This window comes from Rattus norvegicus, chromosome 1 (genome assembly GCF_021556685.1).
Source record: "Rattus norvegicus strain SHRSP/BbbUtx chromosome 1, alternate assembly SHRSP_T2T, whole genome shotgun sequence".
NCBI classification, from domain to species: Eukaryota; Metazoa; Chordata; class Mammalia; order Rodentia; family Muridae; genus Rattus; species Rattus norvegicus.
The window spans coordinates 164,557,289-164,571,803 of NC_141534.1; the positions used below are offsets into that span (position 1 = coordinate 164,557,289).

At 39.0% G+C, this 14,515-nt stretch overlaps 1 protein-coding gene across 2 annotated transcripts in view; it reads left to right on the forward strand.

Annotated features, from left to right (window-relative positions):
- The window catches only part of Rsf1 (remodeling and spacing factor 1), a 115,269-nt gene that overhangs the window by 87,258 nt on the left and 13,496 nt on the right, over positions 1-14,515 (forward strand). The window contains exons 6-10 of one of the 2 annotated variants that reach the window (XR_015624338.1): positions 1,995-3,766; positions 4,666-4,698; positions 5,676-5,882; positions 10,636-10,740; positions 11,913-11,992. Coding sequence is in view for 1 of the 2 variants with exons in the window: in NM_001427468.1 (NP_001414397.1) it covers positions 1,995-3,766; positions 5,676-5,882; positions 10,636-10,740; positions 11,913-11,992 (2,164 nt within the window). In the remaining variant the exon portion in view is untranslated. 2 annotated transcript variants of the gene reach the window in all.

The window sequence follows — 14,515 nt, forward strand, 5'->3', positions numbered from 1 at the left end:
GTTTACTATAGAAAACCTGAGAAGGATAAAGCAAAAAAACCAAATAAATAAACACCAGTGACTACTTCGTGACAAAAAACCCTTCTGTTATAACCTAGTTCTTTCTGGTCTTTATGTGATAGAATTTTATTTCTTATTTTTGTACTTAACATTCTATTCTAACCACTTTTTCCAGTGTGTTCTTTCAAGAATGAAGTTCCGGGTGTAGAACAGCGTTTGTTACTGAGTGGTTTGCTTGTTTGAACTGTTAGTGCAGCTGGGTGCATTTGTACCTTTTACTACAGACACAGAACTTAATGTTGAATTTCACTTTCTTGGATAAATTGTTTAGTTTGGATAGTTCATTTTTACTTTTGAGACAGAGTCTCGTGTAGCTCCTACTATATAACTTGAGGATAACTAGTACTTCTGATCCTCCTGTATTCTCTTCCCTGTGCTGGGATTACAGGCATGCGCCATCACTCCCTGATGTATGTGGTGCTGGGGCTCAAACCCACAGTCTGTGCATGATACCAACTGAGCTAGTTATAGCGACTGGGTCAGAACCATCTAACCACTGTGAATTGTTATAATATCTATAGTCCTTTATGTTTTGATAGCTTTAGTCTTATCTGGTATTGCAAATATTGTCTTAAGTACGCTGAATACTTCCTTGGCACACTAGCATAGGACCTGTTACCCTGTCATACTTTGCATGGATCTCACTTTCTTACTCGTTCACATATATATGTTTTTGAAGACATTTCTAAGAGGCACAAGAGGGACTCGGTATTGAGAACAGGGACTGATCTTGCAGAGGACCTGAAGGTGGTCTCCAACATCCAGATCAGCAGCTCTTGCCCCCCATAACTGTAGCTGAAAGGAATGTGATGCCTCTGGCCTCCATGCGCATCTGCATACATACATAATTAAAAGCAATAAAAAATAAATATTTTATAAATCATTATTTTTTTTTGCATTTGGGCTAGAATTTACTGCCATCACTGTTTATTCAATTAGATTTTCAGGTGTTTTGAGTGTCTTGTAAGTAAATAATCTATGATTCTGTCATAGAAGAATAATTCCTAGACTAATTGGACAAATAAATTTGAATAGTTAGGATTCTGCATAGTAAGTGCTGTTAAAAACATACATATAGCAATATGTAAGAAACATAGGATATTATTCACTCTTTATAGAGAAATAGAGTTAAAATTTAATTTTAATTGGGCTTAATATATTTAAGATTTTGACAATATATGATTATATTAGCTAAAATTGAAAGCTTGCTTCTGCCACTTTCTGTAGGCCTTATGTGTAAATATATGTATAATAAATATACATACTATATACTAGTAACTTGGCAGCTAGAGCAGATATTCTGATATTTAAAACTGTGGATAAGAACAGAAACAGACACTTGCCTGGCTTGCTCAATGCCCAGGGCTCTCTCCCCAGTTGACCATCTGCTCATGCTTCACTGAAAAATTAAGACAATATGACGACAACTTTGTGGAAAATATACACAGTTAAAGATAGAGAAACCAAACTGGAATGCTTCCGAAGTGACTGCCTATGGACTAGGCTTACGGGCATTTTCTTTGTCTCTTCTCACTTTCCCACTAGAGTGCTTTTGTTGCCTTGGTGACCTGAACTACTCAGTGACTTGTATACTAGACTGTTTCTCACTTCATAAGAACTGTTTCCTGAAACCTTTCTAGTTCCTGTTGGAGACAGCCTTTGAGTTGGATGTGCCCCTTCAGCTGTATAAGTGTTTGCCTCCAGCCAGAACACTGACTCTGACTGTAGAAAGCAGACACATGAGTACTCTGTATTTAAACATGTAGAAATTGTGACTCATAATTTTTTCTATCTTTTTATTGTCAGGTTTTTTTAAATCAAAATATTCAGTTACAACAGGCTTCATATTGAAATTAAAATAAGTGTTGTGTTGTCTAAGATTTTATTTTTAACCTGGAAACTTGTGTTCATACAAACTTTTGTTCTGGTTTTAGAGGCATCAAGAGGAAATGAAAAGACGGAAGCTGATGAGCGGTCAATGGATTCCAGAAAACGTTCTGCGGCCAATGCTCTAGAAGGACCAGCTGTGAAAATTGAGAAAGCAGATGAAAAGGAGCTTGTGAAACTGCCAGTCATTGTAAAGCTAGAAAAGCCTGTGCCAGAAACTGAGGACAAAAAGATTATCAGAGAGGAAAGTGATTCCTTCAAGGAAAATGTCAAACCCATTAAAGTAGAAGCAAAGGAATGCAGAGTGGACCCAAAAGATCTCAAAGGCAGCTTGGAGCGGCTGGGTTCACAGGAGCCTGAGCGAGCAGACTTTGGTAGCAACATCAAATCTTCTCAAGACATCACAGAGAAATCTACTGAGGAAACAGAGAAGCTTAAAAATGATCAGCAAGCCAAGATACCACTGAAGAAACGTGAAATTAAGCTGAGTGATGATTTTGACAGTCCAGTCAAAGGACATTTATGTAAGTCGGCTACTCCAACAAAAGAGTGTTTGAAAGATGACGTAAAACAAGAGGAAGAGACTTGTAAACGGGTCTCTACCATCAGTGCTTTGAGTCATGAAGGGAAACAGCTTATGAATGGAGAAATGAATGATGACAAGGTAACTGCAAGTCTTAAGACAGAACAACTGGAAACACAGCTTTGTCATACAAAGGAAGACAGCTCTAGCATCCCTGCTAAGGACGGAAGTGCTGGCCTGGAGGGAAGTGGTGTGGAGTGCTTAAATTCTGTCCTAACGAGCACAAAGACAAGTGAACTTGAGAAGGAGGTATCTCTAGGGAAGGCTGTAGATGGTTCTGCATCTGACGTAGAGAGCCACAGTCAGAAAGGAAGGGGAGAGGAGCCTGGGCCTCCAAACATGGACATGCCTCTGGAGCCTTCCGAGAAAACCACAGATCTCTCTTTAAAATCCACTTTGTCTGCCACTGAATCCTGCCCTACAAAAATTGAAGAGAAGGCCCCCAAAAGTAAGGGTGAGAACCACACGGCAGGCATAGAATGCCTGGAAAAGGTGGAGAAGGCCAAGAAGACCTCTGTTGATAAGGACATACAAAGGTTGAGTCCAATACCAGAAGAAGTTGTAAGGGGTCCTCTAGAATCAGAAGAGTCAGGTCCTTGCGAAGTGGCTGAAACTCCTCTCCCTCTTGAGATGACTGGAGCCAAGGAGAAACAGACTTCAGAAAAAAAAGGTGTAGACTGTCTAAGTAGAGGTTCAAGTGAAGGCCAGTCCCTTGAAAATGCAAGCCCAGACATTCTAAGAGAGAACTCTGAGTCCTCGAGGGTGGAAATGGCTAAGCTGGACAATGCCCAGACCTCTGGCGTGGAGGATACTTCTCAAACAAAGGGCTCTGTGCAAAAAAACAAATGTAAATACAAGTTAGTTTCCGAAGGCAACAGTACTGCGTCAGAAAATACAGAGATCACCTCTGAAAGGAAGAAGGAAGGCATCAAGTTGACAATTAGAATATCAAGTCGGAAGAAGAAGCCAGATTGTCCCCCCCAAATTGTAGACTCTGAAAGCAAGGAAGAGAAGGCAGGGAAGGAAGAAGAGAAAACAAGCGTGGGTCGAACTTTAAGAAGGTCTCCAAGAATATCTAGGCCCACAGCGAAAGTCGCTGAGATCAGAGACCAGAAAGCCGACAAGAAAAGAGCTGAAGGAGAAGAGGGAGTGGAAGGGGAGACATCTTTGCAGACAGCAGACAAGAAGGAACACTTGAAGAAAGCCGAGAAGGATACAAATTCTAAAGCCAGCAAGGTAAAACTTCCACCAAATTTTAATGGAGAAATTTTTAATTACTTTATTAGTCTCTGACATGTATGTGTGGAGATCAGAGACTAGCTTGCCAATGTCTTCTCTCCTTCCCCACGTGGGTCACAGGGATCCATGCAGGTCACCAGGCTTGGCAGCAAGTGCCTTTTCCCACTGAACCATCTTGCCTGGCTATTTTGTTTTCAGTTCATTTTTGTTTTGCATGTGTATATATGTGATGTGTGTGTTGATGTGGACAGTGTGTGTGCATGAACATTGGGTGGCTTCTTTATCCCTCAGCCCTTTACTTTGTGAAACAACTTGACACTCAATGTGAGCTTCAGCACTCCACCTGTCTCCACACCACCCCCAGAGTTACCTGAGCACCATCATGCGTGCTTGCTTTTTCTGTGGGTTCTGGGTATCCAGATTCCAGTCCTCCTGCTTGTGTGGCAAACATTTTATTGATTGAGCCATCTTGCATGCCTATAAATCTTCCTCTCTTTTCAATAATTATACCCACATACTAAATTTCAAACCATAAAATGTCATCCTTTTAGATTTCTTTTCTATAGCAAGTAGTTCTAAGAACGCACTGTAGTAGCCATCCAACAAACAAGGAGCCTGTGGAAAGCTAAAATGAAGCTGCCCGTGTTCACAGTTTTGTATACATTGTTTCATGACTTTCTCCAAGCATTCATGTATATGTTAATGACCATACATTAAATTTTTAAAATAATTGGATCAAACCTCTTTATTTTACTGTGAGTTTTTTCACGTAACAGTACTGTCTCTATATTTATTCGTGGCCACATAGTATTTAATAGTGTGGATATACCTCAGTTTATTTAATTACTCCCTTATTAATTGACATTTAGGTTGTTTCCCATTTTTCACTATTACAGGCAATGCTGCATTGAAGATCCTTTTGGACATAAGTGAGTATTTCTTTAGAATAGACTCCTGGAATTGGAATTACTGGGTCAAGGGGCATGTGTATTGTAAAGTTGATAGTTATTGTCACATTGCCCTTCAGATGCCCCATTACTGTATCACCCATTACCAGTGTAAGGAGTATCCATTTTCCTCATTTTAATCATCTGTTTTATAAGCAGGAATTTTCTTTTTTATGACCATTTTAATTTTTACCAAAATCAACTCTTAAGACTTTATTCCATGGGAGGTGGCTGTTAAAAGTCCTACTTTTCATTTTAATGGCCACATTATTATTCATTGTCATTTGTCCTTTGTTCTCTGAAAAGTGGAATTTTGAATTATTTCAAAATCCTTTTTTCTTCTGTTGGAATTATTTGTTCTTTCCTAGCTGCCTGTAGTGTAGTTATGAAGTGGAATAGGAGTTAAAAGCCTGAAACTAGGAGATAAAATGTTGTTCCACATCAGCGTAATCTCTGCATCATAGTAATTTAAAGACTTGTTGGGATTTTCTATATGCATCTCTGACCTGCTTTAAATTTTTTGTTTGTAATTTAGAACTTAAATTTTTGCAAACTAAGCATGTCAGCACATCTTCCTGCTATTGCTATAGCCTGTAAGTGTTCATGGCCTTTGACCCAGAATCCTGTTCAAGGAATTTATCCTAACCACAAAAATGGATGTAAACATTAACATCTATGAGGGTACATTGTAAAAGTGAAAAAATGGGAAACAACCACCCAAATGTGTGAATAAAATCAGTACAGCTATTTGGTCATTTTTTAAGAACCCCCCCTGACCCCCCAGTACAGAAAAGATTAATGAAAACATATACCAGAACTTAGTAGTGGATAGACCTGATGACAATAACAGGTTTCATGTTTTCTTTCTGTATCAGCTAAATGTTCTCCAAGGGACATGTAATCTGGAGACATGTGAGAAAAATTCTTATGTCCAATTATCTCGTCTTTAATCATGTAAGGTAAAACCCAAAGGCAAAGTTCGATGGACTGGCTCTCGGACACGTGGCAGGTGGAAATACTCCAGCAATGATGAGAGCGAAGGGTCCGAGAGTGACAAATCCTCTGCCGCCTCGGAAGAGGAGGAAGGAAAGGAGAGTGAAGAAGCAGTCCTTCCAGATGACGATGAACCCTGCAAAAAGTGTGGCCTTCCGAATCACCCAGAACTAGTACGTACCTGCTCTAAGAGCAGTGCTCATCTCATAGCTATTTTATGGTTATTTAGATGGAACTTCTGCTCCTAAGTTTGATCATAATTTGAGTTTTGTTTGTTTGTTTGTTCGTTTTGAGACAGGGTTTCACTGTTGTCGTGGCTGGCCTTAAGTGGGCAGTTACGATTAACCCATGTCTTACATTTCTACTACTGTGATAAGCACTGTGACCAAGGCAACTTAGAAGAGTTTGGTTGGGCTATGGCTTCAGAGGGTTAGAGGTAGTGATGGCCGAGCGAGAACATGGAGACAGGTAGCTAGAGAAGCATCTTCAGACTCACGTCTTAGTCCACAAGCAGCGGCTGGAGAGCACACTGCGTGTCCAAAGTCTTTTGAAAGCTCAAAGCCCACACCCAGTGACATACTTTTCTTGAGCAAGATCACACTTGCTAATCCTCCTCAAACACCTACTACCTGGGGACCAAGTATTCCAGTGCTTGAGACTAAGGAGGAGGGGCATTTCCTTAAAGCCACCACAACTACCAGAGTGAGCCAGGCTATGAGGTGGCGCTGTCTCCTGCCCCCTAAATGAGAGAATCGGCAGTGCTTGTGTTTGTCATGCCATCTCCTTTCCTCCCATCTCCTTTCCTCCCAACAGAATGGCTTTGAAAAATAAACTTTGGGGACAAAACAAGTGCGCAGAAGTAAGTGGATGAGCAAACCTGACAGAAGGACATCCACAGGACTTTAGTGCGTCACTATAAGTCATGGGAAATCCCATTTCTGTTTACTGTGGCAAAGAGAACGATGTTAGAAACCGATGGGTTTCTTATGCCCCATACTTGATGATAATCAGAAGTTAAAATTAGAAGCAATGATAAACCACTATTGTATTAGTCAATAAAATATATAGTCCTTGTTCTTGGTGAAACGAAAAGTAATAAATTCATTAAATCTAGAACTCTTTCTGTGCTAGTTGTTTTAGTTAAAAAAAATCAATGAATCATTCATTACCTGAGACTTGGGAATTCTTATATTATTATTTAAGTGATAATTATTTAGTGGAATTTGAGATTTTGTTGCAGTGTAAGACAAGTCTTCCTTTTAGAAATAAATTGTAGTGTTTATTTTTATCTTAATTTGAAACTTATGTTACTTTTTCTGTAGAAATAATGTGATGAATGGAATTGGGTACCTGGCTTAGTCCACATATGCCAATCAATTGATTTTATAGTTGATAGATATCACTAATGATAGTTGGGATCAAGTAGTAATTCTATTATACAGAGCAAGTAGAAGGTTGTTTTCCAGCCTTAATTCTGTCCTTCGTGGAATGGGGTAGAACTTCAGAAAGAGTGTGTCTATCCGAGTTGAACAAATAAATAGAGAGCCCTTTCTTTTAGTAACCAATGGTAGACTGAATGAACTCTGTGATGCTGGAGTAGACTCAGAAGGATTCCATTTTGATCAAGGTAAAAATACAGGTGTGTGCATATGTGTGTGTATACAGTTACTGACTAATACGTTCTCTCTGAGAACTTAGTATTAGTGACAGGCTATTACAATAAGTTCTCAGACTTCCCAGTCCTTGTTTTCTAAATTCATCTGGAATAAAGGAACTGGGACCTCTTCATTTCATTAAAAATTCTCAGTCTTGGCAGGGAAAGTATAAGATATGTTTAAAGCACTGTATACCCACTAGAGGGTAACAAAATGCTTTCAAAACAAAGAATGGGATACAGATAAGCCCTAAGGACACAGAAAGAAATGGAAAGGGCTCATGTATCCATGGCTAAAACTGCTCCAACAAATTAAACAATAGATTTTAATTATACTTTAAAGAAGAAATATTCATTAGTTCATATTGATAGAAATAATTAAGTAAAGATTTCTTTGTAGAAGAACTCCAGTAACGGGTTTGAGGAAGAGAGAAAGTCACAAGCAGAGTGCTACAGTCCTCACGGTGAAACAAAGCTCATGAGAAATGCCAAATTAGTGGGCAGGTGTGAAGGAAAGGCATTTGCATAACGTGACTATATCTTGCTTTAAAATACCTATGAATTTATTAATTACTAAAATGATTTTTTTTAAAATTTATATCCCTAAATCCTATGATACTCCTAGCCCTTGAAAACTTGGGCCCTCCCCTTGAATATGGGCTGGATTTGTTTATTCCTTCATTTTGGTTTTTGCTGGTGTTCATTTATTTATATGTTACTGGTGATTTGAGTACATTCTAATTACACATCTACTATGGAATTGCTTTCCTAGCTCCTTTTTTTTTTCCAGAAGAGTTTTGAAATGTTGCACAGACTGGCCTCTATTCCTGCCTCACTTCCTTAGTAGGTGTATTGCAGGCATTAGCCACAAGGCTCAGTGGGACTTATTTTGAAGATAGAAGTACAGAAAGTAGAAACAGTGCGACTTCAAAGTAAAAAAAAAATAAGTAGATACTATTTTACATGATAAAAGTTAATATCACCACTAATGCTCTATATTGTATCATGGATCGCTTTTGTGGTGGTATTGTTAAGAATGGCTCCCATAAAACCTGATGGAGTTGCACGTACATTAATTCCAAGAGACACGTGGAGCTCTGAGTTCAAAGCCAGGCTGATTTGCATAGTGAGTTTCTGAACAGCCAGAGGTAATAGTAATACATAGTAAGACCCAGTCTCCAAAAAAGGGGGGAGGGGGGATCATGGTATGTCTGTCTATGGAGCTGAAGAGATGGCTCAGCACTTAAGAACACCTACTGGTCTTCCCAAGGAAGTTCCCAGCACCTACATGGCAGCTCAAAAGTGTCTATAATTTTAATTCTAGGGGATCTTGTGCCTTCCTTTGATCTTCACTGTTAATACAAACAAATGGTACATATATATATATATATATACATACATATATATATATATATATATACACACACACACACATACACACACAAACACAAAACAAAATTTTTTTAGATTTATTTATTATGTATACAGCATTCTGCAAGTGTGTGTGCCTGCAGGCCAGAATAGAGCACCAGGATCTCATTATAAATTGTTGTGAGCCACCATGTGGTTGTTGGTAATTGAACTAAGGACCTCTAGAAGAGCAGCCAGTGCCATGTCTACCCTCGTAGCCATGTCTCCAGCCCTAAATAAATACTTTTAAAAAAGAAGAATGGTCCCCGTACCATCATGTATTTGAATGCTTAGTCTCCAGAGTGGAACTGTTTAAATGATTGTAAGGATCGAAAGGTGTGGCTCTGTTGGAGGAAGTTTGTCAGTTGGTGGGGGCTGGGTAGGGTTTTGAGGTTTCAAAAGTCCACATCAGGCCGGGCCTCTGCCTTCCTGCTGCCTGCAGATCAGGACGTAGAGCCCTCAGCTCCTTCTCCAACACCATGTCTGCCTGCAGGCTGCTATGCTGCCTCCCATGATGATAATGGGATAAACCTCTGGAACTGTAAGCCAGCCCTAGTTAAATGCTTTCCTTTATAAGAGTTTTCTTGGTCATAAAGTCTCTTCACAGCAGCAGAACTCTGAGGCACCTTGATATGACAGAATAAGCAGAATGCTCCTCTCTCAAACACAGACTCCAGGGTAACCATTTGGAAACACAAGCCTCTGTTTAGAGTTGTTTATAAAATGTTTAACTAATGATATTCTAAAAACTGTCAAAGTCACAGAGGAAAAAAAACTGTTAGTCCCAGAAGATGAGTATAGGGAAACATAACCCAATGAGGTGCAGTATAGCCTCCTTGGATCTATAATCAGAAAAAGGACATTAGTTTTAGGGGAGGTCTTATGTGTTGATGCTAAGTTTTTAGTTTTGGCAGAGGTGGGTGAGATGTTAACCTTTTTGGGGGGGGCATGGTAGTGCATACCTTTTGAGCAGGATGGCTTTAACACTTCTAGTCCTTCCCCATATGTCAGTTTCTTTCTCATCTGAATTTACAGATTAAAAGGAACTGTGTTTCTTACATACAACTAACTGAAGTACAATTAAAATGGAAATACTTTATATATTCTGTGTGTGTTAGCATAGTTTGTGATACTTGAACTTTAGAATTCTGTTACGAAGAATTTAAGATCACCTGTAGCAAACTAGAAATTGATTTAAATTCGGGAAGCACTTATTTCACTAATTTCTGTATTAAAATATTTTCTTAGGGTGTCAGAGGGAATGGTTTTAAATTTTAAAATCTTTTGTTTGTGTTTTTTTGAGACAGGGTTTCTCTGTAGCTGTGGATGTCTTGGAACTCACTCTGTACACCACAGTGGCCTCAGACTCTTGACATCTGCCTGTCTATGCCTCCCTAGTGTTGGGATTAAAGGTTTGAGCCCCTACCTGGCTCAATTTTTTTTCTTTTTTCTCTTTTTTTTTTTTTTCAGAGCTGGGGACCAAACCCAGGGCCTTGTGCTTGCTAGGCAAGCGCTCTACCGCTGAGCTAAATCCCCAACCCCCAGCTCAATTTTTAAAATTTGCTTTATATCCTTAATTATCAGAGCTATTTCATTGGCTTTATACAGATACCATACAGTTTATGGTAGTATACTAAGAAGTACCAAAATATCATTGTCTTCACTGGAATTGGTGTCTTCTCATAGCTCTACAGACTGAGCACTCTGGAGGCTAAGGCAGGAATAGTGCTGAGAGTTTAAGGCTAGCCTGGGCTATGTAGCATGTACCAGCCTATTAATAGAGCAAGACATTGTATCAAAACAGAAACTAATGCCATTATTTTAACACAATGCTGATGTTGGATTACTGTGCTTTATTTCAGATTCTTCTGTGTGATTCTTGTGACAGTGGATACCATACAGCCTGCCTCCGCCCTCCTCTGATGATTATCCCTGATGGAGAATGGTTCTGCCCTCCTTGCCAGCATGTACGACCCCAGCCTAACTCTGTTTCCAGCCCTCAGTTTTCTCTCCATGCCTTAGTTATATTTAACAGTGCTGAGTAGCTGTCATTTTCACAGCAGTTGTCACTGTTTACCTCTGCTTGGGCCCTGCCTTCTGTGAGGGTCTTAGGTCTGACTCTTATCTCCTCTAAAACTCTGGCTTTCGTAGGACCCTCTTTTTTTTTTCTACTCCAATTTAGAATAAATATAAGCAAACTTTGGGTGGATATGTGTGTGTGTGTGTGTGTGTGTGTGTGTGTGTGTGTGTGTGTGTGTGTGTGTGTATCTGTGTGTGTATATATAAATGTTTCTGTACTTTACCGCCTTAAAAGATCCTCTTTCATGGCTATATCCCTTTTTGTTGGCAGCACTGGAAGAAACATCAGTCTGTTCTGTATTGATTCATACTCTGTTGTAAAACTAAGCAGTAGATTTCTATTCACTGCATGTTTCACAAGTCTAACCTCATGTTTTAACCTTTGGTTTTATGCCTTTTTCTCTGAACTTCCTGTCTTTGGCTCATCATAGATTAATCTATGATATCTTTTACACTGTTTTGATCCATTTACTATGTAGCATTGTTTGTATGTATTTTTATTTTTATATTTACATGTTTTATTTGATACATAGATCATATATTAAAAGATTTTGATAGCCTTTTGTTTTTAGTATAGCCTTGTTTTGAATAGTAATGAACAAAATACAATTTTGAGCTGTAAAAGTAGGGTAGGTACAGAGTATGTCTTTGGTTTGTTTGTTTTTTGTCACGCTTTGCTTGCCTGACATGCTTTCTTACCAAAGTACTCTGCTCAACATCTGTTAAGTGGATCCGGAGGCACCTTTTTAAACGGTGTGCCTGGAGGCACTCATTCACCCTGGGGCCATTTTCAGCTCGTGGCTTCATGGCTTTATGCTTCATACTAAGCATGTGAAATCAATCTGGTTGTATGCTGGTTTTAAAAATAACATATACAGTATAGTTTTTGGGTAGTGGCTTAGTCCCTGAACCCCCAGTGAACGTGATTGTTGGGGGGAGGGTGGGGAGGGTTAGGGGGATGTTGGCCCGGAAACCGGGAAGGGGAATAACAATCGAAATGTAAATAAGAAATACTCAAGTTAATAAAGATAAAAAAAATATATACATATTGCTCCTTCAGAAACTACTGTGTGAAAAATTAGAAGAACAGTTGCAAGATTTGGATGTTGCCTTAAAGAAGAAAGAGCGTGCAGAGCGGAGGTAAAATGATGTATATGTTAGTTTTTTCTTTGGGAATTTGGCAGTAAACTTGTCTTGCAGTTTTAAATGAACACATCCATCTAAATCAAAACTCTCAAGCTACAGCAAGTGCATCTGATATGCTGCTGCTCTGTGCACTGCTTATTAAGAATGGTTTCTACGTTTTTTTTCAAAACATCACTATAAAATTGTTTCATGATGTAGGGGAACTACATGGCATTTACATTTCATATCCAATAAAGTAGATAAACTTTACTAGAACAGCTTTTTGTGTACTTACTATGGCTGCTTTTACACTCAATAGAAATCTGATAACTTCCCAAGCTTGAAATACTGTGTGTCCTTTTACATACAAGTTTGCCAACCCACTGCGTAGAATATCAGAGTCTGCTATAGAAAAGCATTGTCCACCTCTTGTGGAGGAAATATACTTAACTATTGTGGAAAATCATAAGAGCCTACTTAAAATGTTTGCTCACGTCATCTCTTTGGGTGGGCTCTATCAGCCCTGGTAAATGAAGAGCATTTACTTAATTACTAAACGGTGTTATAATGACGGTAAAATACATTGTTTTCATTATGCCACTGCAGTGTAGACTAAAGTGGTTGAAGTAGCTTCTTAGAGCAAGTAAGGTTGACCTTGATCCTAATATTTACTATGGATTCAGAATACAGTAAGTTTATATTTATTTGTGCTTTCTTTGATCACTCCATTTCTAAACATTCATTCAAATCTACTGCATAGTCAAGTGAATTGAGCTGATTAATAAATAAGTCTGTTTAAATTCAGCTTACATTCTACTAGAGAGTGCAGATACAGAGGTTAGAGACTCATTGGTGTGTTTGTGTGTGTGTGTGTGTGTGTGAGAGAGAGAGAGAGAGAGAGAGAGAGAGAGAGAGAGAGAGAGAGAGAGAGAGAGAGAATACAATCCTAGAGCATCAGTCATGGAGGAGCACTTGATTGTCCTCGAAGTTGGACTGTCAAGGAAAGCCTTAGGAAATAAATTGGGTGTGTGCAGTAGACAGAGAAGAGACAGTTCCAGTTGATGTTCAGAAGTGCCATGAGCGAGGGGAGAGTGGAAAACTCTGGGTACAAAAATGGGATGGGCAAAGGCAGAGAAGTCCAGATTCAAACAGCTTTGCATACCTAGGTAAGGAACTCCAAGTGTTCTCTATAGGTAAGTGGTGGAGTCATAAACGGATATGCTCTTCATTTCAAAAAGTATGCCCTTGTAAGCCAGAAGAATGAACGAGAATTGGAATGTTGCAATAGGAAGTCTGGAAGTAGGGCAACCATTGTAGTGGTAGAGTAGAGGTGGCTTCCTCTACTCTGAAATGATCCCTCTAGCTCTCCTCCATCTTCAAAGTACAAGAGCATCTATCCCTTAATCTCATGGCTTTCTCCTTTTGTATTCAGCATTCAAGCACCACTTTTCGAATGCCTGTTTTATATCAGGCAGTGTATTTACCCTGAGAAAGCACATACTATTTCTACCATAAATGGCTGCCGTCTGTAGAAAAGGGTTCTGGCAATGAATATTTAGTAACTACCCAGCAAATGTCTACAGATCTGCAGCGTGGCTCTGGAATCTGCTGGATTAGAAAGCTCTATTTTAAAAAATAAAAAATAAAAAAAAAAGTTGGGGATTTAGCTCAGTGGTAGAGCACTTGCCTAGGAAGCGCAAGGCCCTGGGTTCGGTCCCCAGCTCCGAAAAAAAAGAACCAAAAAAAAAAAAAAAAAAAAAAAAAAAAGAAAGCTCTATTTTGTGGTTTATAAATGTTCCCTCTAGAGTATAGGTCAGAGACAGTTTTGGAATTCAGAAATCTCTGTTCTTCCCAACTTCAGTTACTAGTGCTTTGCTTAGTGGGAGTTGAATTTAATTGGGGATGTAATTGTCCAATGGGAAGGAGAAAAAGAGGCAAGGAATTGGAAAGTGTATGCAAAGGAGTATTTATAGGGACGGACTGTGGAATGTCAGTCAGGTAACAGGGCTGGTCAAATTTAGTGCTTAATCAGGGCCAGAGTAAGCTGAACTTCTACCACAGTCCAAAAACTGTAGAAATTAGGTTATAAAGTGGAGTAACTTGGAAATTGAGTTAGTGGAGGTCAGATAATAGGATATGTAAAACTGAAGTGTTTGAAAGAGTGGAGCTGTTAGCAATGGTAATGTCTGCAGTGTCACTCATCTAGGTAGTGGAATTGGGTGGACGGCATCCTGCCAAAAGATTATTAACAAGAGACCAGGATGAGGAACCGTGTCTACCTTCCAGATGCTGTACGACAATGAATCCATTTAAAGCCTTCCATAATTTCTCTGTTCAGATGAAATTATACCTTTTCATGTTTTTAGTAGAGTTCGAAATGGTCTGTAGTCAGTTGATAACTAATTGTGATGGCAAAAACTATACATTATGTTGTCTATGCTTGTTATAAATTATCCATGATGAACATGAGGAGTTGAATTGAGAACAGAAATAGTAGGCAAATGAAAGCAATTTCAAGGTTTAAAGGAGAAAATTAGT